At 39.8% G+C, this 26,312-nt stretch overlaps 1 protein-coding gene and 1 long non-coding RNA gene across 7 annotated transcripts in view; one reads left to right on the top strand and one right to left on the bottom strand.

Annotated features, from left to right (window-relative positions):
• LOC138842731 (uncharacterized) overlaps positions 1–26,312 on the top strand; it is a 554,863-nt gene that overhangs the window by 38,365 nt on the left and 490,186 nt on the right. The window lies entirely within an intron of this gene.
• LOC132597518 (kynurenine/alpha-aminoadipate aminotransferase, mitochondrial) lies at positions 411–26,009 on the bottom strand. Of its 3 annotated transcripts, none has more exons than XM_060301352.1 (13): positions 25,691–26,009; positions 24,957–25,125; positions 23,632–23,764; positions 20,314–20,388; positions 15,089–15,298; positions 14,454–14,519; positions 13,131–13,213; positions 12,617–12,713; positions 11,341–11,402; positions 11,008–11,072; positions 9,610–9,716; positions 1,834–1,935; positions 411–922 (listed from the first exon to the last, which is right to left on the bottom strand). In XM_060301352.1, the coding sequence occupies exons 1-13, from the start codon at positions 25,755–25,757 to the stop codon at positions 881–883; spliced, it is 1,278 nt and encodes a 425-aa protein (XP_060157335.1). In that variant the 5' UTR covers positions 25,758–26,009; the 3' UTR covers positions 411–880. The 3 variants fall into 3 exon arrangements, with proteins under 3 accessions (XP_060157335.1, XP_060157337.1, XP_060157336.1); XM_060301354.1 differs by lacking the exon at positions 25,691–26,009 and adding an exon at positions 25,485–25,600; XM_060301353.1 differs by lacking the exon at positions 20,314–20,388.

Raw genomic sequence — 26,312 nt, 5'->3', positions numbered from 1 at the left:
TGAGATCCCATTCTTGTACATATTACATGTACATGCGTAGAAAACATCTATAAGGATGGATATGAATGTTGGGGGTGAGACACCCAGTGGCTTTTACTTTATTCCTTATACTTACTGGGTTGTTTGAAAAAAATTAAGTGAGCATATATTTAATAATCAGATAGGGAAATTAAAGATCTTAAAGATGAGCAAGGAAATCATTAAAAGTATATCCTAAGTACCTCAAAGGAGTCTAGTAGATTGAAATTACGTAACTGATAAGAATGCAATTTTGAAAGTTGTGTAGTTTCATAAAAATACAATGTAGTACCTTTTTCTCAGTCCTTAATCTCTCCTCCTTACTTAGAATTAATAGGCAGATGTTTAGGTATGTTTAGATTCAGAATTTTATTTTAAATGGATTTCTATGGCATAACATAATATCTGTGATACTCTTACTAAAAATTATGTATAACAGTCAAATACTAACAATTTTTGCAACAAGCTCTCATTACATTTTCTTCAAAATAGGAGAAGTTCACATTATATACCATTTTGAACATGATTGTTTGCTTACAAATAATTTACTGTAAAAATGTTATTTTCAAAGAAAATTTATGGGAAATGATAAAGCAACTACAAAAATCTTTACATAAAATCCAGGATAAAAATACTTTTGGGGGGGGTTGAAAATTTATCAACATGTATATGTGGATTATAAATATATTTCGGCAATCTGATGCATTCAAGGGCACTTTAAAAGTTGTCTAGTTAAATTACTACAGATATGACATGTTCGGTGAAACCCGATCTGTAAGTCTAACACCAACAATCATTTCTTCCTGCTAAAACATAGAAATAATTTATCTGAAGATGGAGTGTTATGAAGAGTTCGATTTCTTCATAAAGATTCCTTTATAAGTTGGGCTAATCCCTGGAAGGCCTAAAAGCGAACAGAGAGAAGAATTAATAAAATTAGGATGCCGTTTAGGAAAAGTCTGTCATAACTTGAGAAATTTAAACAAAGAGTATCCATCTTAGGTTGAGATCAGACAGTGAAAAGTCAGGATTAACCTCAGTTTTATCTGGGTCAGTTGCCATCGTGTCCACTAATGTACATAGACGGAAGCACATCAGAGGCCCAGGAAATTTTTCAAATCCTTATTCCCTCAAGATCATCATTTTCTCTCAGAACTTGAATTATTTTTTTCATGTACTCTCTCACCTGCACATGCCTTCTGTATAGTTTCAGTTGTCCAGCTCTATGCATATATAACTTATGAAAAGCATATTTAATGACATGAGAAAGCAAGTCAATCAAGAACACAGCCGGAGACAACCCATCTCCAAGGATAAGTATACACTCTTCTTACACTTCCTGGACTCTTCAGTTTATGGCTCTTCTGTGGGTTCCCGACATACAGTTCTTAGGAACTTGCTTCTTGGTTTCCTGTAATCCTGGTTAAAGCTGGACTTTGTGATTAAGCAATTACTTAACTCTAATCATTCATATTATTCTATTTGACCCTTCCACCAGAGATAGAGATGGATGGCTTCATGAATTTGTACTAAGGCTCATGTTAATTCCAAGAAGGAGCGAAAGAGGTTCTCTTTGTAACTTGTTGATAATCTGCCAACACTGTTGAGCAGGTCTGAAATCTATTCGACTCCAACTTGGTCACATCATTTGTCTATAGAAGCCTGGCAACTTCTCTGAATGGTAGTTTGTGACTTTCCAACCAATACCCATTTTGCAGAAACCCAAGAAGATATCAAATAATGTTGTAATTCACAGAATGAACACAAAAAATAAATGGATATCTACTTTTAGTCTAAAGAGAATATTGTACTCACCATGTCCATCTGCTCTGGAGAAGCTAAAGAGAAGGATGCTCTGAAGTAGGGGCAAGGAGCTGAACTATCAAGGTAGAAATGATATCCAGGAAGCATGAATATCTAAGAGAGTTTATGGAAAACAGGTGATGTACCATTAAAGAAAACGAAAAGAAAATATAGGTGAATCTAATCTCAGAGTGGAGGATGACTTTTAAACTTAAAAAGCAATGAAAGAAATCACAAGAGAAAAATCAATTTATATAAAATTACTGCATGTCGTACAATAAAACTAAAAGCATAGAAACCAGTGTTTACATAAATACAGCAATTCTACCTCTTCTCCATATATTATAAAGAATGCACAGAAACAGAGGAAAAACTTTAAAATGGACAAGGACAGCTTATTCAAGAAATAGAAATGGTAATAAACATGAATAAATGTTTAACATAACTAGAAAAGTAAAATAAATCCAATGAAATATCATTTTTAAAAATATTTCATTTTTTTTAAGTTAAACTATAGTTGATTTACAATGTTGTGTTAGTTTCAGGTATACAGCATAGTGATTCAGTTATACGTATGTGTATATGTATATCTATCGATCTATCCTTTTTCATATTCTTTTCCCTTATAGGTTATTATAAAATACTGAGTATAGTTCCCTGTGCTATATAGTAGGTCCTTGTTGGTTATCTATTTTATACATAATAGTGTATGTATGTTAATCCCAAACTCCTAATTTATCCCTTCCCCACTTTCCCGTTTGGTAACCATAAGTTTGCTTTCTATGTTTGTGGGTCTATTTCCATTTTGTAAATAAATTCATTTGTATCATTTTTTTAGATTCCACGTAAGTGATATCATATGATATCTGTCTTTCTCTGTCTGACTTACTTAGTATGATCATCTCTAGGTTGATCCATGTTGCTGCAAATGGCATTATTTCATTCTGAGTAATTCTGGCTGAGCAATATTCCATTCCGATATCTCCATTCTTTGGAGAAATGTCTTTTTAGGTCTTCTGCCCAATTTTGGATTGGTTTTTTTTTTTTTTTTTGATATTGCGCTGTATGAGCTGTTATATATGAGCTGTATACTTTGGAAATTAATATGTATACTTTGTATACTTTGTATACTTTGGAAATTAATCTCTTGTCAATTGCATCATTTGCAAATATTTGTTCTCATTCTGTAGGTTGCCTTTTTGTTTTTTTATGCTTTCCTTTGCTGTGCAAAAGCTTTTAAGTAGGTCCCATTTTTTTATTTTTGTTTTTATTTCCATTAATCTAGGAGACAGAATGAAAAAGATATTGCTTTGATTTATGTCAAAGAGTGTTCTTCCTGTTTTGCTGTAGTTTTGTATTATCCAGTCTTACATTTAGGTCTGTATGCCATTTTCAATTTATTTTTGTTTATGGTGTTAGAGAATGTTCTAATTTCATTCTTTTACATGTACCTGTCCAGTTCTCCCAGCAACACTTACTGAAGAGACTGTCTTTTCTCCACTGTATTTTCTTGCTTCTTTTGTTGTAGATTAATTTGCCATAGGTGCATGGGTTTATTTCTGGGCTTTCTCTCCTGTTCCAGTGGTCTATATTTCTGTTTTTGTTCCAGTACCATACTGTTTTGATTACTGCAGCTTTGTAGTATAGTCTGAAGTCAGGGAATGTGACTCGTCCAGTTCCACTCTTCTTTCTCAAGACTGCTTTGGCTGTTAGGGGACTTTTGTGTTTCCATACAAATTTTAAAATTATTTGTTCTAGTTCTGTGAAAAATGACCTTGGTAATTTGATAGGGATTGCACTGAACCTGTAATTGGCCTTGGATAGTAAAGTCATTTTGACAAAATTGATTCTTCCAATCCAAGAACGTGGTGTATCTTTCCATCAGTTTGTGTTGCCTTCAATTTCTTTCATCAGCATTTTTTTTTTTTTTTTTTTTTTGCGGTAAGCGGGCCTCTTACTATTGTGGCCTCTCCCGTTGCGGAGCAACAGTCTCCGGACGCGCAGGCTCAGCGGCCGTGGCTCACAGGCCCAACCGCTCCGCGGCACGTGGGATCTTCCCGGACCAGGGCACGAACCCGTGTCCCCTGCATCGGCAGGCGGACTGTCAACCACTGCACCACCAGGGAAGCCCAATCATCAGCATTTTATAGGTTTCCAATTACAGGTCTTTTGCCTTTTTAGGTAGGTTTATTCCTAGGTATTTTATTCTTTTAGATGTGATGGTAAATGGGATTTTTTTCCCTTAATTTCTCTTTCTGCTCTTTTGTTGTTAGTGTATAGAAATGCAACAAATGTCTGTGTATTTACTTTGTATCATGCAACTTTACCAAATTCATTGATGAGCTCTAGTAGTTTTCTGGTAGTATCTTTAGGATTTTTCTATGTATAGCATCATCTCATCTGCAAACAGTTACAGTTTTATTTCTTCTTTTCCACTTTGGATTCCTTGTATTTCTTTTTCTTCTCTGATTGCTGTGTCTAGGTCTTCCAAAACTTTGTTGAATAAAAGTGGCGAGTGGGGCATCCTTGTCTTGTTCCTCACCTTAGAAGAAATCCTTTCAGATTTTCACCATTGAGTACGATGTTAGCTGTGGGTTTTTCATATACAGCCTTTATTATGTTAAGGTGTGTTTCCTCTATACCCAGTTTCTGGAGAGTTTTTATCATAAATGAATGTTGCATTTTATCAGAAGCTTTTCTTGCCTCTATTGAAATGATCATATGGTTTTTATTCTTCAATTTGTTAATGTGGTATATCACATGGATTGATTTGTGGATATTGAAAAAAACTCAAAAAACACAAACATGTGGAGGCTAAACAATATGCTACTAAACAACCAATGGATCACTGAAGAAATTAAAGAGAAAATCAAAAATACCTAGAGATAAATGAAAATGAAAACACAAGTATCTAAAACCTGTGGGATGCAGCAAAAGCAGTTCCACGAGGGAAGTTTATATCAATACAATCATACCTCAGGAAACAACAAAAATCCCAAATAAACAACCTAACCTTACACCTAAAGCAACTAGAGAAAGAAGAACAAACCAAACCCATAGTTAGCAGAAGGAAAGAAATCATAAAGATCAGAGCAGAAATAAATTAAATAGAGACTAAGAAGACAGTAGAAAAGATCAATGAAACTAAAAGCTGGTTCTTTGGAAAGATAAACAAAATTGATAAACCTTGAGGCAGACTCATCAAGAAAAAAAGGGAGGGCTTCCCTGGTGGCGCAGTGGTTGAGAGTCTGCCTGCCGTTGCAGGGGACACGGGTTCGTGCTCCGGTCCGGGAAGATCCCACATGCCGCGGAGCGGCTGGGCCCGTGAGCCATGGTCTCTGAGCCTGTGCGTCTGGAGCCTGTGCTCAGCAGCGGGAGAGGCCACAACAGTGAGAGGCCCACGTACCATAAAAAAAAAAAAGAAAAAAAAGGAGATGGCCCAACTCAGTAAAATCAGAAATGAAAAGAAGAAGTTACAACCAACACCACAGAAATATAAAGGACCATAAGGGACTACTACAAGCAAGTATATACTAATAAAATGGACAACCTAGAAGAAATGGCCAAATTCTGGGAAAGGTACAACCTTCCAAACCTGAAGCAGGAAGAAAGAGAAAATATGAACAGAGAAGTTACCAGCACTGAAATTGAACCAGTGAGTTAAAAACTTCCAACAAGCAAAAGTCCAGGACCAGATGGCTTCACAGGTAAATTCTATCAAACATTTAGAGAAGAGTTAACACCTATCCTTCTGAAACTATTCCAAAAAATTGCAGAGAAAGGGACACTTCCTAACTCATTCTATGAGGCCACTATCACCCTACACCGAAATCAGACAAAGACGCCACAAGAAAAGAAAATTACAGGCCAATATAACTAATGAACATAGATGCAAAGATCCTTAACAAAATACTAGCAAACCGAATCCAATAACACATTAAAAAGATCATACACCATGATCAAGTGGGATTTATCCCAGGGATGCAAGGATTTTTCAACATCTGCAAATCAATCAGTGTTAAATACCCTTTTAGAGTTATCAAATTTGGGGGTGACCTTTCAGCCTGGAGTTGAAAGATAAGTAGGCATAGGCCAAGCAAAAAGTAGGGGAAGAGTCTGTCAGGGAGAAGATACAGAGTGTAGTGTCCCCAAGGTGCAAAGAAAATTGGTCACTCATAGAGGTGGAAACGCTTAATACATAGAGTGAAGGAATAAAAATGATAGGTAATGGTGTCAAAACGGTGGGACACCTGCTCTTCTTGGTGACTTCTGTGGCCAACAGCTCGCTGCCCCAGAGCATGTGTCTCCTGCTTCCTGTGCATGAAAACACACTGTCCGCAGCCTCTTTCTAGATGCCTGTGGCTGCGTGATTGAATCCTAGCCAGGAGAGGGGAAGTTGTGGTGCTACTTCTTGGCCTGGCCCTGAACGTCTCCCTGTGTGACCCACCATGCCCTCAATGCTGCGGTCATCATGGATCCATGTGTTGAAAAACTCAGAGCAAGAAGGTGGCAGGAACCTGGGTCTCTGACTCACGGCAGGAGCAGAGGAGCCTGTAGACCACATCTTTGAAAACTGTGCGTGAGTCAGAACAGGGTTGTGACTGGGTTGTGTTAAGTCTTTGAGATTGTTGTCTAGTAAAATCATGACATTCAGAACTTTAAGAAACTGCTTGTTTTTTCATGGTGTAAATCTGGCCCCTGGTTGTTGAAGTTAGGTGAGCTGGGAATGAAATGATTTGGGGGCATTCTGGGGAGAAAATTTCAAGGCCGAAGATGAGGTTTTTTTTTTTTTCCTGATTAACAGTGAAATGAAAACTGTCATTTCTACCAATATTGGGGAACAGTTTAGGGATGTGCCAGAAGCAAGTTTCTGTGGAGAAGGAGGGAGTGGTAAGAATCTTGCAAGGTGACCAAAATCTGGGTTAAGAGAGTTGTGTTAAAGATAGAGGTTATTTAGAAAAGTTGAAGGTCCATGCAACAGGGTATATGGAATAAATAAAAGGAACTGAAAAAACTATAATAAAATATGAAGCCTGTATCCTTATCTCCTAGCTCAGGGATACAAACAAAGAGCCACTTATCAAATATTGTGAATAATAATGGCAGTGATAACAAAGCAAAGAAAATGTAATAAAATTGATTTATTGTACTAAAATGCACTTATATGAGTTAAGTCATTTAAGTATTTATTAAGCACTTTCTATGTGCTGTTATTAACATTAAAACAATTAATAAAGCATGAGTCCTGCGGTCAAGTATGATGATTACAGGGAATGAGTGACTTTCCCAGGGGAGTGGATTGGCTCTTGGGTCCAGGCAGCCAGTTCCCAGTTCTGACCTCTAGACTGTCTCTTATGCTCTAGCACAGGAGTTTGCCAACAACAACACGATCTGTTCTTTGTACTCACTGCCTCAAGACAGAAGTGATACTAGAAACAGATCTTGGTGTTTACAAAAGAGTGACGAACATGATAAAGGAATTAATTAATGGAGAACGGTTGATTGATTTGCTAAATTGGGAAGCGACACAGAAGCATATTTAGACGTCTCAGCTTAATTAGTGCCTCTGAATGAAATCTAAGTAGACATGATTTAAGTATAAAAGGAGAAAAAAAATTAGAAATCCTTGTGGGCTAATTTTAAGTGAAAAAAACATGATATAAACTTTTCTGTGTAATTTTAATCCTGTAAAATAATTGCACAGCCATATCAAACAAACAAACCACCCGATTAAAAAATGGGCACAAACCTGAATGTACGTTTTTCCAGAGAAGACATACAGATGGCTAAAAAGCACATGAAAAGATGCTCTACATCGTTAATCATCAGGTTAATGCCAATCATTAACCATTAATCATCAGTGCAAATCAAAACCACAATGAGATATCACGTTGCACTTATTAAAATAGCAACCAGCAAATGGACAACAAATAACAAATGCTGGCGAGGATGCAGAGAAAAGGGAACACTTGTAAACTGTTGGTGGGAATGTAAATTGGTGAAGCATTATGGAACATAGGATGGAGGTTCCTCAAAAAACGAAAAATAGAACTATCATATGACAGAGCAATCCACTTGTGGGTATATGTCCAAAGAAAATGAAAACACTAATTAAAAAAGATACATGCTTGGGGCTTCCCTGGTGGCGCAGTGGTTGAGAGTCCGCTTGCCGATGCAGGGGACACGGGTTCATGCCCCGGTCCGGGAAGATCCCACATGCCGCGGAGCAGCTAGGCCCGTGAGCCACGGCCGCTGAGCCTGCGCGTCCGGAGCCTGTGCTCCGCAACGGGAGAGGCCACAACAGTGAGAGGCCGCGTACCACAAAAAAAAAAAAAAAAGATACATGCACCCCAGTGTTCATTTCAGCATTATTTATAATTGCCAAGATATGGAAACAACCTAAGTGCCCATCAACAGATGAATGGATAAAGAATATGTGATATATATATATATATATATATATATATATAGTGATGTGATACACAAAGTTATAAAATGAATGAAATAATGCCATTTGTGACAACATGGATGGACTTGGAGGGTATTATGCTTAGTGAAATAAGTCAGAGAAAGACAAATATGCACTTATATGCAGAATCTAAAAAAATAAAATGAATAAACAAAAAGAAAGAGACACATAATAGAGACAAACTGGTGCTTACCAGTGGGAAGAGGGAAGGGGGAAGGGCACGACAGGGGTAGAGGATTAAGAGGTACAAACTATTATGTATAAAATAAAGAAGATCCAATGATATATTGTACAGCACAGGGAATATAACCAATTTTTTATAATAACTTTAAGTGGAGTCTAATTGTTAAAAATATTGAATCACTATGTTGTACACCTGAAACTAATGTAATATTGTAAAGCATTATACTTTCATAAAAATACAATTTCATAGACAAACTACTAGATATATACAAGCTGTTCAAGAAAATATTTCACAAATGGTCATAAAATCTGGGTGGTAAAATTATGGGCTATTTAATAAATTTTCAATATGCTTTAATGAAGAATCATGTTACCATGAGTATGCTTTACTTTCCTAATCAGGAAAAAAATCCTTTTATTTTAATACTAATGGCTTATGGTTACCAGTGGGTAAGGGGAGGAGGGTTAAATTGGGAGTTTGGGATTGACATATACAACTACTATATATAAAACAGATAACTAATAAGGCCCTACTGTATAGCACAGGGAACTCTACTCCATACTCTGTAATGGCCTATATGGGAAAAGAATCTAAAAAAGAATGAATATAGGTAGATGTATAACCGAATCACTTTGCTGTACCCCTGAAACTAACACAACATTGTAAATCAACTATACTCCAATAAAAATTTTTTAAAAATAATAAAAAATAATACTGGCTAATACTCATCAAGCATTTACTATGTGTCAGGTATTGGTCTAAGTACTTTATCCATATTTATTGCTTTCATCATCATAGCAACCCTAAGAGGGAGAGGTTCTTATTATCTGCATTTTACCCAACGCCACATATAAGGGCAGGGCTGGAGCTGGGATTCACACCCAAGGACGTGCCTCCAGAGAGTGTGCTCTTAGCCACTAAGCTAATCAGTAGCTGAGCTGAATGACTGTATTTCCCCTGGTTTAGACCAGGAGACTAATTCCGTAACTCAAAATCTATTATGTTCTTAGTAAGGAGTTAATGTATCTGATAGGCAAACATTATGCCTTGGGTTGGTGGGCAACGATAGATATCTCTTGCCATTTTATTAAGATATTACTTTAAAGAAAAAATGTAGCTTTTCTTCCTGTTTTACCTCTTTCTTAAAGGCTTTCTCTTCAATCAGTTTTCTTACATCATGAAGGCCCTTAATTTTAACCCATAAAAACATTCCAGCAGTAGGAACTTGCCATTCTGCCAAACCTACAAACAAAAGAGAAGAAATATTTCCCGAGACCATTTCTGATGATGTCAACTATATCGCTGAAATGACAAATTGCAGTAACTATAAACTAGTGTTTCCAAAAAAGTTCCTTCAGTGATAGCATTTTTAAAAATATAGTTTTATGAGTTCTGAAAATTGATGCTCTGAGTTTTATTTTAAAAAGTAAGGTGAGGGTTTGAAAGGGAGAGAGGAGACTCGTGTGTTTACTTATGATTTTAGTGGGTCTCAGGGCAGTGCGGGAAATCCAGTGCCATGCCCACCACCCTTCCTTAGAACTGTCCCTAAGCCGAACATGGCTCTTTCAGTTTTAGGAGCGGATTCCTCACCTCTTTCTAGAGGCTTCTAGTGTTTCAATAAATCTTATCATTTATGTAATTGTTCATAAGTCTAATGAATTGAAGTTTTTATCAGAATGTAGTTAATTATGAAAGGAGTACATAAAGTTAAGACATTCTGGTCATTGGTAGGCTTTATGCTTCATTGAACATAAGGATAGAGAAACCAAGAAGGAAGAATAATTATTTTGATTTTGATTATTACCTTTAAAAAAAACCTTGATGTTGATTAAAGCCTTTTTTTCAACTTCACTGTAGGAAGTGGTAGAATAGTACTCTTATCAAAAAGATAGTAATTGTGTTTTTACCAGGACTACGTAGGGAAAAAGATATGAGGGAAATAAGAAGTGAATACTTTGTATTTACTGTTATTCTTGCCAAAGGCATTTTTAGTGGTGTAATTAAAGCCATGCAATTCATTTTACTTTCTTCCTTAATAGAAAATTAAATCTAAACCATTCTGAAATCAAATTAGCAATAGAAAATATTAGATAAATGAGGTTAATGATTAAAAGGCAAATTGTCTGTAATGAGAAACCTGCCTTAGATTGTACTGTTTTGTCTTTATAGAGTCAGTAAAGGAGTATGTTGTTGATTTCACAATTTCTCTTCTATTTGGAGCAAAATTTTGAAAACCTTTTGAGTACAGGTATTATTTAACTTTTAGTAGGTTATTGCTGGTGTTAGACTAATTGGTCGTTTTTCTTCAAACCACAGTTACTTTGCAGCAGTCAGTTATAGTAGAAACGCGTAGAATCGTGCCAGGGTTTGTGCTCTTACTTCTGAGATCATTCATAGGGTAACATTTTCTTGACAAGAATACTCCTGGACCCTGTTTCCTTCCCCAGGGTTAGTAACAATACTCTGTGGTGTGTATCACTTACTCATATAAGGGCTACTGTTCATCCCAGGACAGGATGTAAGTTCCACTCACCACTTAACCACTTGTTTGCAGCTGCCAATAATGCATCCCTCTGCTTCCTATAGAAATCAATAACCCTAGAAGAAGAAAACAATGAAAAGGATGTGTTTGCTACATTGATTGCAGACACTAAAAGGCCCTGGAGTCCATTCTGTAAGAATCTATTTTCTATCTTGATGAAAATGTTGAATCCTTGATGAGGAAATAGAGCGTATTTATTTGACCTGTCTGATGGTAAACATTTTTACCATTGTGGGCTTTCCATTATTTTGGAATAATTCAAAAGTGAAAATTAATAGAGCAAAGTCCATTTCTATATAAAGTATGGAACCTAAAATACAGTACCTCTCTACATGAGCCAGGAAGCCCTCTTCTCCCCATTGGTGTAGAAGCTGTGATACCAGCAGCTAAAAGGGATGAGACAGTTATAAGGTTCATCCTCTAAAATGTGTTTTTTTGCCAAACATAACAGCAAATCACTCTTGATTATGTGCAAACGACCCTAAGGAGATGCAACAACCTGCACGAAGCCTTATAGGGTCAGCGACTTATAACAACGTTGATTAATAACAATGACAACAATAATAGTAAAAATAACAAATATTTATATGGTCCTTGCTATGTGCTGGAAGCTGCTGTACCATATGAACGTATTTAAGCTAAGTTGATCTTCGTAATACCCTTATTAGGCAGGTCATTATTTCCACTCTACTGATAAAGAGAATGAGGCACAAGGTGAAATTAACTTTCCTGCAGTCACTGCTCATCACAGAGCCTGGACTTAGGTCAGACTGTCCAGCCCCAGATCCACCCAATAACTGCCGCCCTAGATGGCCTCTCTAAATATAAAACACATACAGTCTATATATGAAGTTATACAGTATATTTAGAGATCTTTGTATCCAGAATGAAAGTCCTAAATGTTCTAAATGGATAGTGAAATTTGGTTGATAACATAATATAGAAAAAGCCCCAACTTGATAAAACATGGGATATCTGCACTTCGTGGAATGTATAATGTCAAAGAAATGTCCATTCTACATAAACTACCCCTTTTGCGTTCTTAGGTAGCAGTTCTGTCCTTAAGGTCTGATTCTCAAGATTGCCTTAGGGATGGGTCCAATAATTTCTCAAAGCTTGTAAAGAAATTTATACATTCTCCAAAAATAATTTTACTGTATTTTAGTTAAAATACATTCCAGCTGGTGTCTGTAGGGAGCTTAGCACATGGGCAGTGAAGGCAGACATCGGGCCACCACACGGGTTTGAACCCTTGCTCTCAGATTCCAGGACAACGAAGCTAACAGTGCATTACTTCACCAAACCTCTTCCGCCCTGTTGAGTCCAACGCAGTTTTTATGGGATTCCTGGGCTAGATGCCAGGACACAGCTGAATAAGAAGATCTCTGACCCTGAAGGAGTTTGGTCTACACTGTGAAACAGTACCAGGTCCATTCCAATCTCTTTTGCTATTTAGAGCAAACATCTGCCGTGCGTGGTCTCCTAATTCAGTCCATGCGGATCTAGAGATGCAATCAGTGATTTCTCTCTCTGCCATGTTCACTCAGTCATATTTGCCAACATCTGTTTTATTTTATGATCTGATTCAAAAAATTCCTACCTGAGTGAAAGTGCTGGTGTGCATTGTTGAAACTTCTGTGTGTAAAACAATTCTCTCGATCAAGGGCTTTGGACCAGTTATAAACCCTATTCGCAACCTGCACAAAGAGAGAAAAGGCACAGTACCAACCCTGCATTAACAATTAATACCATGTTAGTGATTTCATGGGGAAGAAAGTTGTGACCTGGGGACAAATGGACCTAGACAGTTAACACAGTCTAATAAAACAACTTCTTATTTAAAATACACATTTAAATTAAATTGTACAGTTAAAATAGACCACGTATTTCTAAATGTGCTCTTTCGTATATGTAACCAAAAACCTGACCAGTCCCCCTACAGCTGTAAATTTAATGGCCAACTATCTTTGACCACTGGGGACAGGTGGGGAGAAAAGCCTGGTATTAATAGATGAAATCAAACGGGAATACAGGTATCTTAAATGAGAACTGTTTGCTGAGGTGCAGCCTCTGTCACCTTTAGCTGCAGCCTGCAGGCACAGCCAGGGCCTTACCCAGAGGACAGGACTTTGGAAAAAGAGTCAGCTCGGATGACACGCCCATCAACGTCCATGGAGAGAAAAGTCGGTGCCCAGGGCTTGAAATGGAAGAAAAATACTGTTGGTTTGGGAAGTCTGTTAGAGACCGTATCCCTACTTTGTGCAGAGACTGGGGAGGAATGGATTTGGAGAACAGTAGGACAAACATCCTTTTCCTTGTCTTCATCTCAGCCCTTTGAAATGGAGTAAGAACCAGAGATGCACGTTCTTCTATTCTTATCTGCCGATCTTCACGGCTTTTCTGCCAAACACACACACACGTCCTCGCACTTGCTCACGCTGCCACTCCCGTGAGTTTAGAGGAACCTCACACAGGACCTCCTCGTCCCAAGACTTGAGATCCAGGATGAACAGATTTCGAGGAAGGATTCAAGAAAAACTAGTTTGGAAAAGACCAAAGCGAAGAGGGCCGTCAGCATTCAGGGCTGTTTAGGAAGAGATGCTGAGCCTTAGACCAACTAGAAACACAACAAAGGTGCAAGGGAAGACGAGCAGAGTAGTCGGTCTGCAATGCTGAAACTTCCATATTTACTTCAAACGTAAATGCCAACAAGAAAGGGGGCCATGGTCGTGTTGAAGGTGCGCGGCAGGCAGACATGGTATTCAGGCAAACTAGATAAAAAGCCAAGAGTTCTGTTTCTTCTCCGTAGATATAGAGTGGGGACTGAGTGCGTGTGTTTGTTCTGTGCAGCCCTGAGAGCAAATACAGTGTTGGATTTTGCGGAGTTGGGCATTGGGAGTCTGTACCACTACTGTTGTCTCCTAGGAAACCGTGCTCGTGGACAGTGGTGTACATATATAGTGGGAAAGGATCTAAAAGCCCATGATTCTGCAGGGAAGTCCCCGACCCTAAGCGACAGGGATGGCGAGCGGGCAGCATGATGCTAGGCACGCCCCTCCTCTGCCCACCACCGCCTCATGACCGAGCGCGGCCGTCCTTCTCCTTCCGCCTGGACACGCCTCCCAAGTCCTCCGCCCGTCAGCCACCCCCGAGAGACTGAGGTTGACACCCAAGGAGACACCCACTCCGTAACCCTGGCACAATGTCTAAGGAGCCACGACCTGGATTTGGAGTCCAGACGACCCTCACCCTTGACTCACTCGACCCTCCACGTGCCTGGCACAGAGAGCCAGCCGCTATTCTAAAGGAAAGGAATTTCTGGAAAGAGCAGTAATACCAGAGATGAAAATGCTCGGCAGCCCGGCTAAACTCACATCAGCAGAGTAACTTACAGCCACTTGTCTACTGATTGTGGGCTGAGTTGACACTGCACTTACCTTGTTGAACTGCATAAAATAGTAAGGATCGTCTTCTATGATGAGAAAGTCGTATTTTCTTGCGAGCTAAAAAAGGTTAAAGGAGCATATTTATTTCTTCAGAGCGCTCGAAGATGAAAATCACTTGGAATCATAGTTCTTTGTACTTGTTTCTGTGTAGCTTTATATGTGATTTTAGAACAGTGTTTATAGTGAAAATCTTAGGCATCATGTTCAGCTACCTAGAGGAGACTTTACAAAAGGAGCCTGCCTCCTATTTTAAAGGAATGTCTTTGTAACCTGAAATGACAAGAAGTAGGAAAGGGAAGGGACAGGTTGAAAATACAAACATAAAATAATGAAAATCAAACTTGGGGCCAATTATTAAATAGCCTCATAGAGTTTAACATCACACCAAGAGTAACATTTCCTTCAATGAAAATATCAATTAAAGGGAAAGAAAAATCTCATAGTCAACAAGAGCGTAATAGTTTCTTGAATTTAAATTCATGGCGACCCTGGCATAGATGACTTCCTTTTATTAAAAATCATCTTCCTTGAGAGCAAGGGGTAATGAGAAGGAACTTGCAGAGCACTCTTCTAAAGGGTCAGAACAAAACAAGAACACAGCCACATAGCACATTCTTTGAAAATACCTCATAGATTTCCTTTTTGCGGTTAGTTGTTAATGAGTTCCCAGCAGGGTTGTTGCCATTTGGGACAGTATAAAGAAATTTGGGGGTGTTTTTCTCGGGGTTCTTTGAATCTTCTGGTTTCCATTTGGAGAGTATTTCTCTGAGGGAGTCTGGAATAATCCCGTGCTCATCACTGGAAACATTAATCATGTTGCAGCCCAGGGGTTGCAGCTGTCCAGTACAAAGAGAAAAGAAAGCCAGAGACTCAGACTTGATACAAAATATCAGCGTCACTGGTTCTTACACTAAGGAGAATGTTACCATTTATACCCTTAAACACAAAGCTGTTACCATTTATACCCTTAAACACAAACCTGCACTCAGCTCTACGCCCACAGTGCGTTATCTTTATAATTATGGTTAGAACTGGTTCATAAAATAGGTGTTTATTAAGGAATGTTTTTTGACAAAGTAAATTAATCTTATAGAGCATCTATGGTTCTAATACATAAAATAGTTATAAGCAGAGGTGATATTCAAAATATTGGACAGGTGGTGTAGCATGGGCACATCAGATACAGAGCAGGCTGGAATGGGGTCCTGGAGGCCCCCTACCATGTCGGCATTGGCTCTGTACTATGGGGTGTTCAGGTTGGTCTTAGGAGAGGGACCAGGGGAGCCAGGGTGGTGCTGGGGCACCAAGGAGCGTCAGGGCAGTGGCTCACCAAGGCAGGGGGATAGTATACTGTACCGATTGCAAAGGCTGAAGTCACAGATAGTGGCCTTGTTTATAGACATTGTTTTATGAAAGGTTTGTGTTTTTATGTTTTATGTCTGTGGACAAACATAAAGAAAAAAATCGGAACTTAATAAGTAACAAGCAGAGGAAATCATCAACGAATGGAAAGACAACCTACAGAATGGAGAAGCTATTTGCAAACAATGGAACCGACAAGGGATTCATTTCCAAAATATACAGACAGCTCATACAGCTCAATATCAAAAAAAAACCAAACAACCCAGTCCAGAATTGGGCAGAAGATCTAAATAGACATTTCTCCAAAGAAGACATGCGATGGCCAACAGGCACATGAAAAGATGCTGAATGTTACTAATTATTAGAGAAATGCAAATGAAAACTGCAATGATGTACCACCTCACACCGGTCAGAATGGCCATCATCAAAAAGTCTACAAATAATAAATGCTGGAGAGGGTGTGGAGGAAAGGGAACCCTCCTACACTGTTGGTGGGAATGTAAACTGGTGCAGCCACTATGGAGAACAGTATGGAGGTTCACCTTATGATCCAGCAGTCCCCTTCCTGGAGAAAACCATACTTCTAAAAGACACGTGCACCCCAATGTTCATTGCAGCAGCATTTACAATAGCCAAGACATGGAAGCAACCTAAGTGTCCATTGACAGATGAATGGATAAAGATGTGGTATGTATATGTATGTATGTATATACATATATATATATATATACACACACACACATATATATACACAACGGAATATTAGCCACAAAAAGATTGAAATAATGCCATTTTCTGCAACATGGATGGATCTAGAGATTATCATAGTAAGTGAAGTAAGTCAGATGGAGAAACACAAATATCATATAATATTGCCTATATATGGAATCTAATAAAATGATACAAATGAACCTATTTACAAAACAAATAGACACACACGGACATAGAAAACAAACTTCTGGATACAAAGGGAAAGAGGAGTGGAGGGATAAATTAGGCATTAGGGATTAACATATACACAGTACTATATATAAAATAGGTAACCAACAAGAACCTATTGTATAGCACAGGGAACTATACTCAGTATCTTGTAATAACCTATAATGGAAAAGAATCTGAAAGTTATACATGTATATGTATAACTGAATCACTTTGGTGTACATCTGAAATGAACACAACATTGTAAATCAAGTACAATATATTTCAATAAAAATTAAAAAAAAAATAGCAGTAACTGAGTGAAGTTCTCAGAAAAAATATTTTCAAAGGATAAGCAAACACTTTTCTTAGCAGTCAAATGTAGAATTATGCACTGAGAATAATCCAGACCCCACTTATGGTAAATTTAAAAGGTCTTAGACTTAGAAATCACATAAACATGCAATAAAAGAAGTCAATATTGGACCATGAGATAAACACACATGAACCGTCAGCATATTCCCTCACAGCCTGGCATTGGTCTCTGTTTGGGTGTGTGAAAACGTGTGTGTATGTGTGCTGTTTACATAGACAAAATGCCTATTTATAGGCATTGTGTAATCTTATGACTTAGGAGTTTAGGAAAATAATTAACAATTAGTATCCAGTCACTAAGAAAAGGTAATTATTTTAGTTTTTTAAATTACGGCAAAATAACAAAAATTTGCCATTTTAAAGTGTGAGACTCAGTGGCATTAATTACATTCACAATGTGTGCATCCATGTCACTATTAATTTCCAAAATCTTTTCATCACTCCAAACAGACCCCCTGTACCATTAAGCAGTAACTCCCCACTTCCCCCTCCCTCAGCCCCTGGTAACCACTAAGCAACTTTCCGTCTTTATGAGTTTGCCTATTTCAGATATTTTGTACAAGTGGAATCATACAATACGTGTCCTTTTGTGTCTGGCTTCTTTCACTTGGCATAGTGCTTTCAAGGTTTATCCATGTTGTAGCAGGTGTCAGAACTTCCTTCTTCTGGCTGAATAATATTCCATTGTGTGAATGGACCACATTTTATTCATGCATTGTACACTTTGGGCTGCTCCATGTTTTGGCTATTGTGAATAATGCTGCTATGAACGTTTATGTTTCTGTTTGAGCCCCAGTTTTCAAATCTTTTTGGGTACATACTAGGAGTGGAATTTGTGTGTCCACAGTAATTCTATGTCTAATTTTTTGAGGCACTGATAAACTGTTTTCCACAGGGGCTGCACCATTTTACATTTCCACCAGCAATGTACTGCGGTTCCAATTTCTCTACATATTCACCATTACTTGCTATATTCCATTAAAAAAATAATAGTAATCCTAGTAGGTGTGAAGTAGTATCTCACTATGGTTTGACTTTCATTTCTCTAATGACTAGTGATGTTGAGCATGTTTTCATATACTTACTGGCCATTTATATATCTTTTTTGCAGAAATGTCTATTCAAGTCCTTTGTCTATTTTTATTATTATTATTATTTTTTGCGGTACGCGGGCCTCTCACTGTTGTGGCCTCTCCCGTTGTGGAGCACAGGCTCCGGACGCGCAGGCTCACGGGCGGCCATGGCTCACGGGCCCAGCCGCTCCGCGGCATGTGGGATCTTCCCGGACCGGGGCACAAACCCGCGTCCCCTGCATCGGCAGGCGGACTCTCAACCACTGCACCACCAGGGAATCCCCCCTTGTCTATTTTTAAATTAATTTCTTTGTATTTTAATTGTAGGAAGTCTTTATATACTCTGGATATTGAACTCTTACCATATATATATGATTTGCATGTATTTTCTCCCACTCTGTAGGCTGTTTTTTCACTTTCTTCATAATGTCCTTTGACGCTCAAAAGAGTTTAATTTTTGATGAAGTCCAGTTTATCTATATTTTTGTTGTTGCTTGTATTTTTGTTGTTATATCTAAGAATAGTGCCAAATCCAAGGTCAAGAAGATTTGAAGATTTATATGGTCCAATTTCTTTCTTTTGCACGTGGAAATACAGTTATCCCAGCGAAATTTGTTGAAGAGACCTTTTTTTTTTTTTTCCTGTTGAATGGTTTTGGTACCCTTGTCAAAATCAGTCGGTCACAGCTGTATGGTTTATTTCTGAACGCTCAATTCTACCCCATTGGGATATGTATCTATCCTTAATGCCAGTACCAGCCGGTTTTGATTACTGCAGATTAAGGCAGTTGGCTTTGAAATTGGGAACTGAGAATCTTCTAACTTTGCAGTTTTTCAAGATTGGTTTGCGTATTTGGACCCTTTCCAATCCCAAATGAATTTGAGGATTGGCTTTTATATTTCTGTAAAAAAGGCTATTGGAATTTTGGTAGGGATTGCATGGAATCTGTAAATTGCTGTGGTAGTATTGACACCTGAAGTATTAAGTCTTCCAACCCAGGAGAAGGTGATGCCTTTCGGTTTATTGGCATCTCCTTTAATTTCTTCCAGCAATGTTTTTTAGTTTTTAATGAGGAAGTCTTTCACCCATTTTGTTAGATTTATTCCCAGATATTTTATTCTATTGGATGCTATTACAAATGGAATTTTCTTAATTTCCTTTTCAGATTGTTCATTAGAAAAGCAATGTTTATAATATGTTTTTACCCCTACTTGGGAGTGTTGAGGGAATATGGCTTTCATCAAGACTAGCTAATTGCTTTCTATATATATTCATTTTTCACAAAGATAATATTAAATTAAAAAAAAAGATAATCCATGAAGTTAGATTCAGTAGAGCATAGCGGTCATCTCATTAAATCCCCTACTCTAAGCTAAAATTACTTTGCTAGCATTTATGTCAGGTGGCCATTGAGAGTTACTCTGAGCCCCTGCAGTGATGGCCAGTGCTTTACTCCTCAGAGAACTGGTAAGGCTGATGGTTAGACAGTCGTTACATTGAGTTGAAACTGTTTCCCTATAGTTTCCACCCTTTGGTTCAAGTTCTATGAACCTGAGGACATGCACAGACAAACCTAACTCCTCTGTCACATGGCTAGCTTTAATGTACTTGAGGACAATTCTCATGCCCCTGTGGAGTCTTCTCTCTCTGCGGAAAAGAGCATAGTTCCTAAAACAATTCAACCTATGGTATTATTTCCATTTCTTTGTTCACTCTGGTCGCTTTTCTCCGACTGTGCTCCAGCCTGTATTCACATCGACCCAAAAGTATTGTGCCCCCGACAGTGGTGTGTTCTGACCAGGGCACAGCAGAGCAGGCATGTGGTCATATAGATGGTAGTGAAAAAATGTCTTTGTAAATTAAGTCACATTTCAGGTGGAATATTAACAAATCTGGACATGATTTTGCACAACCCAATTTTAGCACCTCTACATTTAGACTTTGTAAGGAGAAATGTATAAAGCAGAGGGTACATTTCACATATTTTGCATATATTAATGATTCTCCTGTTTAAGAAGAAAGATGCTATTTTATGTTTCAGTGGGCAGAGAATTCTCAAGGTGCAGTGGTTTCTTATTTGTTAGAAGAAAAGAGAGTTGCCTTTTGTAGACATGTGTACTCACAGCATGAATTGTTCCTGAATAAATAGGTTCATTTACGAGGATATTATCTCCAGGATTAACGATCATCTCAAATACCTAACAAAAGAAGCATAGGTTTGCTTCATTAGTCTGGTTTCCAGTCTTAGAAAACACCCCCCCCCTTTTTTTTTTTTTTAGTTTGGGCTCACTAGGATTCTAGAGAAGGAGTTGGCAAGTTTTCTGTAACTTGCCAGATGGGATGTGAGCCCTGGTGTCTCTATTGCAACTACTCATCTCTGCCTCTATGGTGAGAAAGCTGTAGACAATACGTCAGCCGATGGTGTGGCTGAGTTCCAATAAAACTCTATTTACAGAATCAGACAAGGGCTGGCTTGGCTCTCAAGCCACAGTTTGCAAACCTCCGTTCTAGGTTGGAAAAAAAAAACATAACTGCTTTGGCTCCTAAAATTTATTTATTCCTTTTCTGAAAAATTTTAAAATATTTGCTATAAGCCAGGCCTGTGTAAAGGATGGAGATAAATGATGAGCCTAAAGGCATGGTTTTTACCCTCACAGAGATACTAGTCCACCATTCTGATTAATCTTATACGAGTCACAGAATCATTCTTTCCTGCCCTGTGATGTTTCACAATCCCCAGGTCAAGCCTCTCCTCCCTATTATTTTAACAACCTAGAGCTCTTGATAAACAGCATGGCCATTATACATTGGGACAGAAGATTGGACTTTTGTTTCCTGATTTGGTCTAGGATATTCCATTTACTTCTCCTTATGAGCTTTTTGCATTTTATGACAGTGTCATCCTCTGACAAGTTTCTAATTGATTCAGGATTTACAGGACCTCCTAGGACCAAACAAATCACTGGGTGGCTTGTGTATTATTATCCATGGATCAGATGAAAACCTCATCACATACATTAGGACATGAGAAAGTCATATATCCTAAATGAGGAGGGAGGGCTGTTTATTATCTGAGACACGGACACCTAAAATAATATCCATCCTGGAGAACAAAGTGAGAGAAATAGTAAACTGGATTCCCAGGAGGCCTCTGGAACAAGCATGGCTATAAGCCAGTGAGTTACTGATGCACTTGGCCATCTATGCTCTCTTCCTCTTTGATATGACTGATGTTGCAACAGACAAAGAAGAAACTTTCTTGTGCATCTTTCTGGAAAAAAAAATGCACATAATGTCCCTTCCTAAGAAAAGAATTTCACTGAAAAGAACTTTTTTGTCCTACTAGTCTGGAGCATCACAAATGTTTCTCTTCAAGAAAAAAAATCAAACTGCAGCTAATCCTTTTATTTTTCCTAATTCAGTCCAAGAAGGGGGAGGAAAATTATAAAGTCTTACTTTAATACCTTATTCTGTAAAAATAATTTAATTGAAATTCATTAAAACTAACCGGATTATAACATTCACATTTACGTAAGAAAGAAGAGCAAGAAAGCTACTCTGGTTTGAGATAAGCAAGAGTCATACTTTCATCTAGATGTGAGGACTGAATGTAGAGCTTCCTTATCCAGGACTAATTATTCATGAAAAAGAAAAGAAACAAATAGATGAAGCTGAGAACCATATATGCAGTCTGTTTATCTGGAGACCCCCCAGTGGTGGTTACCTCTGTGGAGTTCCTGGAACCCAGGAGAGAGGCAGAGAGAGACAGAGAGAGGGAAAGAGAGAGAGAAAGTAACCCAGAGGAGAAGTCAGCCACAGACACAGACATATACGTAGACGTGGAGAAGCACAGCCAAGAGGGAGTCAGGGCACAAGGGGCAGCCGGCACAGACGACACCAGCAGACACACAAAGGAATGACGTTTCATCTCAGGAGTATCAGGATACACCCTCAAAGGATTTAAAAGTCATACACTGAAATGTTATAGCCACAAGCAAAACTGAAATTTAGCCTGAATCTCTGAGTCAGATGAAAGTAAGCAGCGCTCACTAAGCTGCAGGTAGGGGTTGAGTTCTCCCTGAACGGGAATCTTGTCCTAATGACTCAGAGCTCCGGGTCAATGATGATGGGATCTCTGTTTAAGAGAAATCAGGTTGCAAATGAAGCAAATGACAAAGGATTAATCTCCAAAATATACAAGCAGCTCAATATCAAAAAAACAAACAATCCAAAAATGGGCAGAAGACCTAAATAGACATGTTTCCAAAGAACACATACAGATGGCCAAGAAGCACATGAAGAGATGCTCAACGTCACTAATCATTAGAGAAATGCAAATCAAAACCACAATGAGTTATCACCTCACACCATTCAGAATGGCCATCATCAAAAAATCTAGAAACAGTAAACGTCAGAGAGGGTGTGGAGAAAAGGGAACCCTCTTGCCATCATCAAAAAATCTAGAAACAGTAAACGTCAGAGAGGGTGTGGAGAAAAGGGAACCCTCTTGCACTGTTGGTGGGAATGTAAATTGATACAGTCACTATGGAGAACAGTATGGAGGTTCCTTAAAAAACTAAAAATAGAACTACCATACGACCCAGCAATCCCACTACTGGGAATATATCCTGAGAAAACTGTAATTCAAAAAGGAACATGTACCACAATGTTCACTGCAGCACTGTTTACAATAGCCAGAATATGGAAGCAACCTAAATGTCCATCGACAAAGGAATGGATGAAGAAGATGTGGCAGATATATACAATGGAATATTACTCAGCCATAAAGAGGAACAAAATTGAGTTATTTGTAGTGAGGTGGGTGGACCTAGAGTCTGTCATATAGAGTGAAGTAAGTCAGAAAGAGAAAAATAAATACTGTATGCTAATGCATGTATATGGAATCTAAAAAAACCGGTACTGATGAACCTAGTGGCAGGGTAGGAATAAAGATGCAGATGTAGAGAACAGACTTGAAGACCCAGAGTGGGGAAGGGGAAGCTGGGATGAGGTGAGAAAGTGTTATGGACATATACACACTACCAAATGTAAAATAAATAGCTAGTAGGAAGCTGCTGCATAGCACAGGGAGATCAGCTCGGTGCTTTGTGACCACCTAGAGGTGTGGGATAGGGAGGGTGGGAGGGAGGCTTAAGAGGGAGGGGATATGGGGATATATGTATACATATGGCTGCTTGACTGTTGTACAGCAGAAAGTAACAAAACATTGTAAAGCAATTATACTCCAATAAAGATGTGAAAAAAAAAAAGAGAGAAACCAGGTTGGTGAATGTCTTTACGTTCCATTTATGATTCTAGGTGAAGACAAGGAAGACTTTGTAGGCCACAGAACATGATGCTCTGTGGCTAAGGGAGAGATGGCTGTATGGGTGAACGTAGTATTGGATGCTTCCCGCGGGTGCCTTTCCTTCCAGTCTTACCTTACAGAGACCTTCTTGGCTGCCACAGGTGACACACATGTCCATTTGTCCTTGGCTGGGTGGATAATGGATGGTGGGAGGATTATGCAATTTTACTTGTAACTGTTTTAGCCAGGATAACAGCTCTGGGAGTCTAAAGCATAAAATGCATTTAGAAATTGACAGTAGTGAAAGTCATGATAATAGTAGACAGGAACTAAATGGTGGCTTTATAGCAGGCACTTTAAAGGTCCTCAAATGCTTTTTGCCAATATTAATATCTTTACTTAAAAGACAAGGCAACAGACTTAGAGATTAAGAAATCCACATAAGTTAATCAGTTGGTGATTAAAAGAGCTGAGATTTGAATCTACAGCTTTCTCATTCCAAAGCCTGTACTTCTTCTTTTACATTAGAGCTCTCACTGCGTAATTCATTTTTTGTTTCCCTTAGGGAGATTTCTGTAGGATACCTAGAAGTGCAGGTTCAGTAAGTTCTTTGCATCATGGAAAGAAAAGCCTAGGTATACATTATATACAATACAATTTTTATGCACCCAACATGCATTATTCTTCAATCACAGAGCAAACAGGCTTTAATAAAGTATAATTCATAGACACTCTGCAAGTTACCCTTTATCACTGGAAGACCAGCTAAGGAAAGCCTTAGAATACGTGTTCCAGTTTGCCTTTATGAAATTAAATACATCTGAACTGAGGGCAACATGCTTACATAGCTGCCTGTTTAGAAAGGGAACATAATCATTAAAAAATTTCCCCAGGGGCTTCCCTGGTGGCGCAGTGGTTGAGAGTCCGCCTGCCGATGCAGGGGACACGGGTTCGTGCCCCGGTCCGGGAAGATCCCACGTGCCGCGGAGCGGCTGGGCCTGTGAGCCACGGCTGCTGAGCCTGCGCGTCCGGAGCCTGTGCTCCGCGGCGGGAGAGGTCACAGCAGTGAGAGGCCCGCGTACCACCAAAAAAAAAAAAAAAAAAAAAAAAATTTCCCCAGGACCTAAACTGGCTGCTTGCTGGGTCATCCTTTTCCTCCTTTCTCCTACCCTGCTGCTTCACCAAGCTATATTCTCTTTCTTTTCCCAGTCTCAGATCAAATGGAACCACCTTCCTAAAACCTCTCCCTCCCCTAGTCGTATAAGGTTGAGAACAGTCCCTGGCCTCTTAGGCATTCAGTATCATTGCTGCAATTATTTTTTCTTCTAAAACTCTTCCCCAAACCTTCCTCACTGCTGAATACCCAGTTTAAAAACGCACACGTCACTCTATCAGCGGGCTGTAGAATATTGCTCATGAAAATGAACCAACAAGGTTACATTATCTACTGATCAGTACCCAGCACTCTGAGAATACTGCAGTGCTCTCTTCATCATCTCTTCATCAAATTGGATGGTCTCTCCATTGTCTATGGTGATAACCGCAGACTTGAAAGGGAACGTGTTAGGGTTTGGTGCTCCAGTCGCCAGGGAGAGGACAGATTTCGATGACTTGCCCAATATCTCAGCTACAACAAATAAGGAGGAGAAGAAACACTTTCAGTGAAGACTTTCCTAAACAGAGATGGTTCAGCATGCTGCATTAAAGTCAGTAAAACTTTAAAGTGTAACGATTTCTAGTGATAGAATGCTAGTCCGAAAGAAACACAGCAGATGCCTTTTTTGTGGGCCGACCTCACCGGTGGAGGAACTAAGGAATAGACACGTGCATCTAAGAAGGCGGAGTGATCAGGCAGACAAGCCAAGGGTCACAGTAGGAGAAGACGGGCTTCCACTCGGCCCGTCCGTGCCCGGCTCCGCGCGCACCCCTCTCTCTCCGGCGAACCCGCCCTCCCCACTCCGCACGCGCCCGCACGCTGAGCCGAACCCCGACTCCTGTGCCCGGAAGAGCCCTCTGGAGCCTAAGCAGGACGTGTCCACGGCGGCCTGCCCTCTCTCTACTGCTGATGGCCCACACTCGTGCCCGTTCCAGCGCGCCTTCTGTGCCAGGTCTGCGCAGAGCTGGGCTCAGGCCGCCCGGAGCAGCTCTGCGGGGACCGCCCCCTCCAGTGGGAGAGCAGGGCCCGGACTCACCCATGACTCGAAGGGCGGAAGGCTTTCTGGCCGCGCTCGCAGCCGTGATGAACCGTGTGTAATTCATTCTCGGATTCCAAGCGGCAAGCCCCGCCTTATGTGGTTGAAGCCTGGGAAAACCAAGGATCCGCGTCAATCCTGCCCCCTAATCCCTGCCCTGGAAAGGCCACCTCTGCTGTCCCCCGCGTGTGGTCTGGCGCGCGGAGCCAGGAGAGGCCGCCGAAGGCCCGGCTGGTGGCCGCGCGAGAGCCTGGGTAGGATCCGGCCTGGCGCGTAGCAGGACTGGCAAAGTCCACTGGCAAGTTAGCTTGCGTGCCCCTCCCGCCCCACTCTCTTTGGTACCTCCCCGTGCCGAGCCCCTCCATCCCAGCCCCGCCCGCCCCGCCCCTCGATTCCGGCCACGCCCCTGACACGCCCCTCCATCCCGCCCCCGCCCTCGTGTGCCTTTAGCCCGTCCAGCTCGTGACCGCCTGTCCTGCTGGGGACCTAACCACGCGCCTGCAGCCTGCTCTCTTTGTTGGCGCAGGCAGTGCGGGAGGCCGCATTTAATGATTTACCACTGGGTGTTTTGCACAAGGTACTTAATCTTTCTGGGCATCAGTTTGCTCACAGGGCTGTGGGC

This window comes from Globicephala melas, chromosome 6 (genome assembly GCF_963455315.2).
Source record: "Globicephala melas chromosome 6, mGloMel1.2, whole genome shotgun sequence".
NCBI classification, from domain to species: Eukaryota; Metazoa; Chordata; class Mammalia; order Artiodactyla; family Delphinidae; genus Globicephala; species Globicephala melas.
Note: the sequence above shows the minus strand (reverse complement) of the source record. Positions and strands in the feature narration are given on the sequence as shown.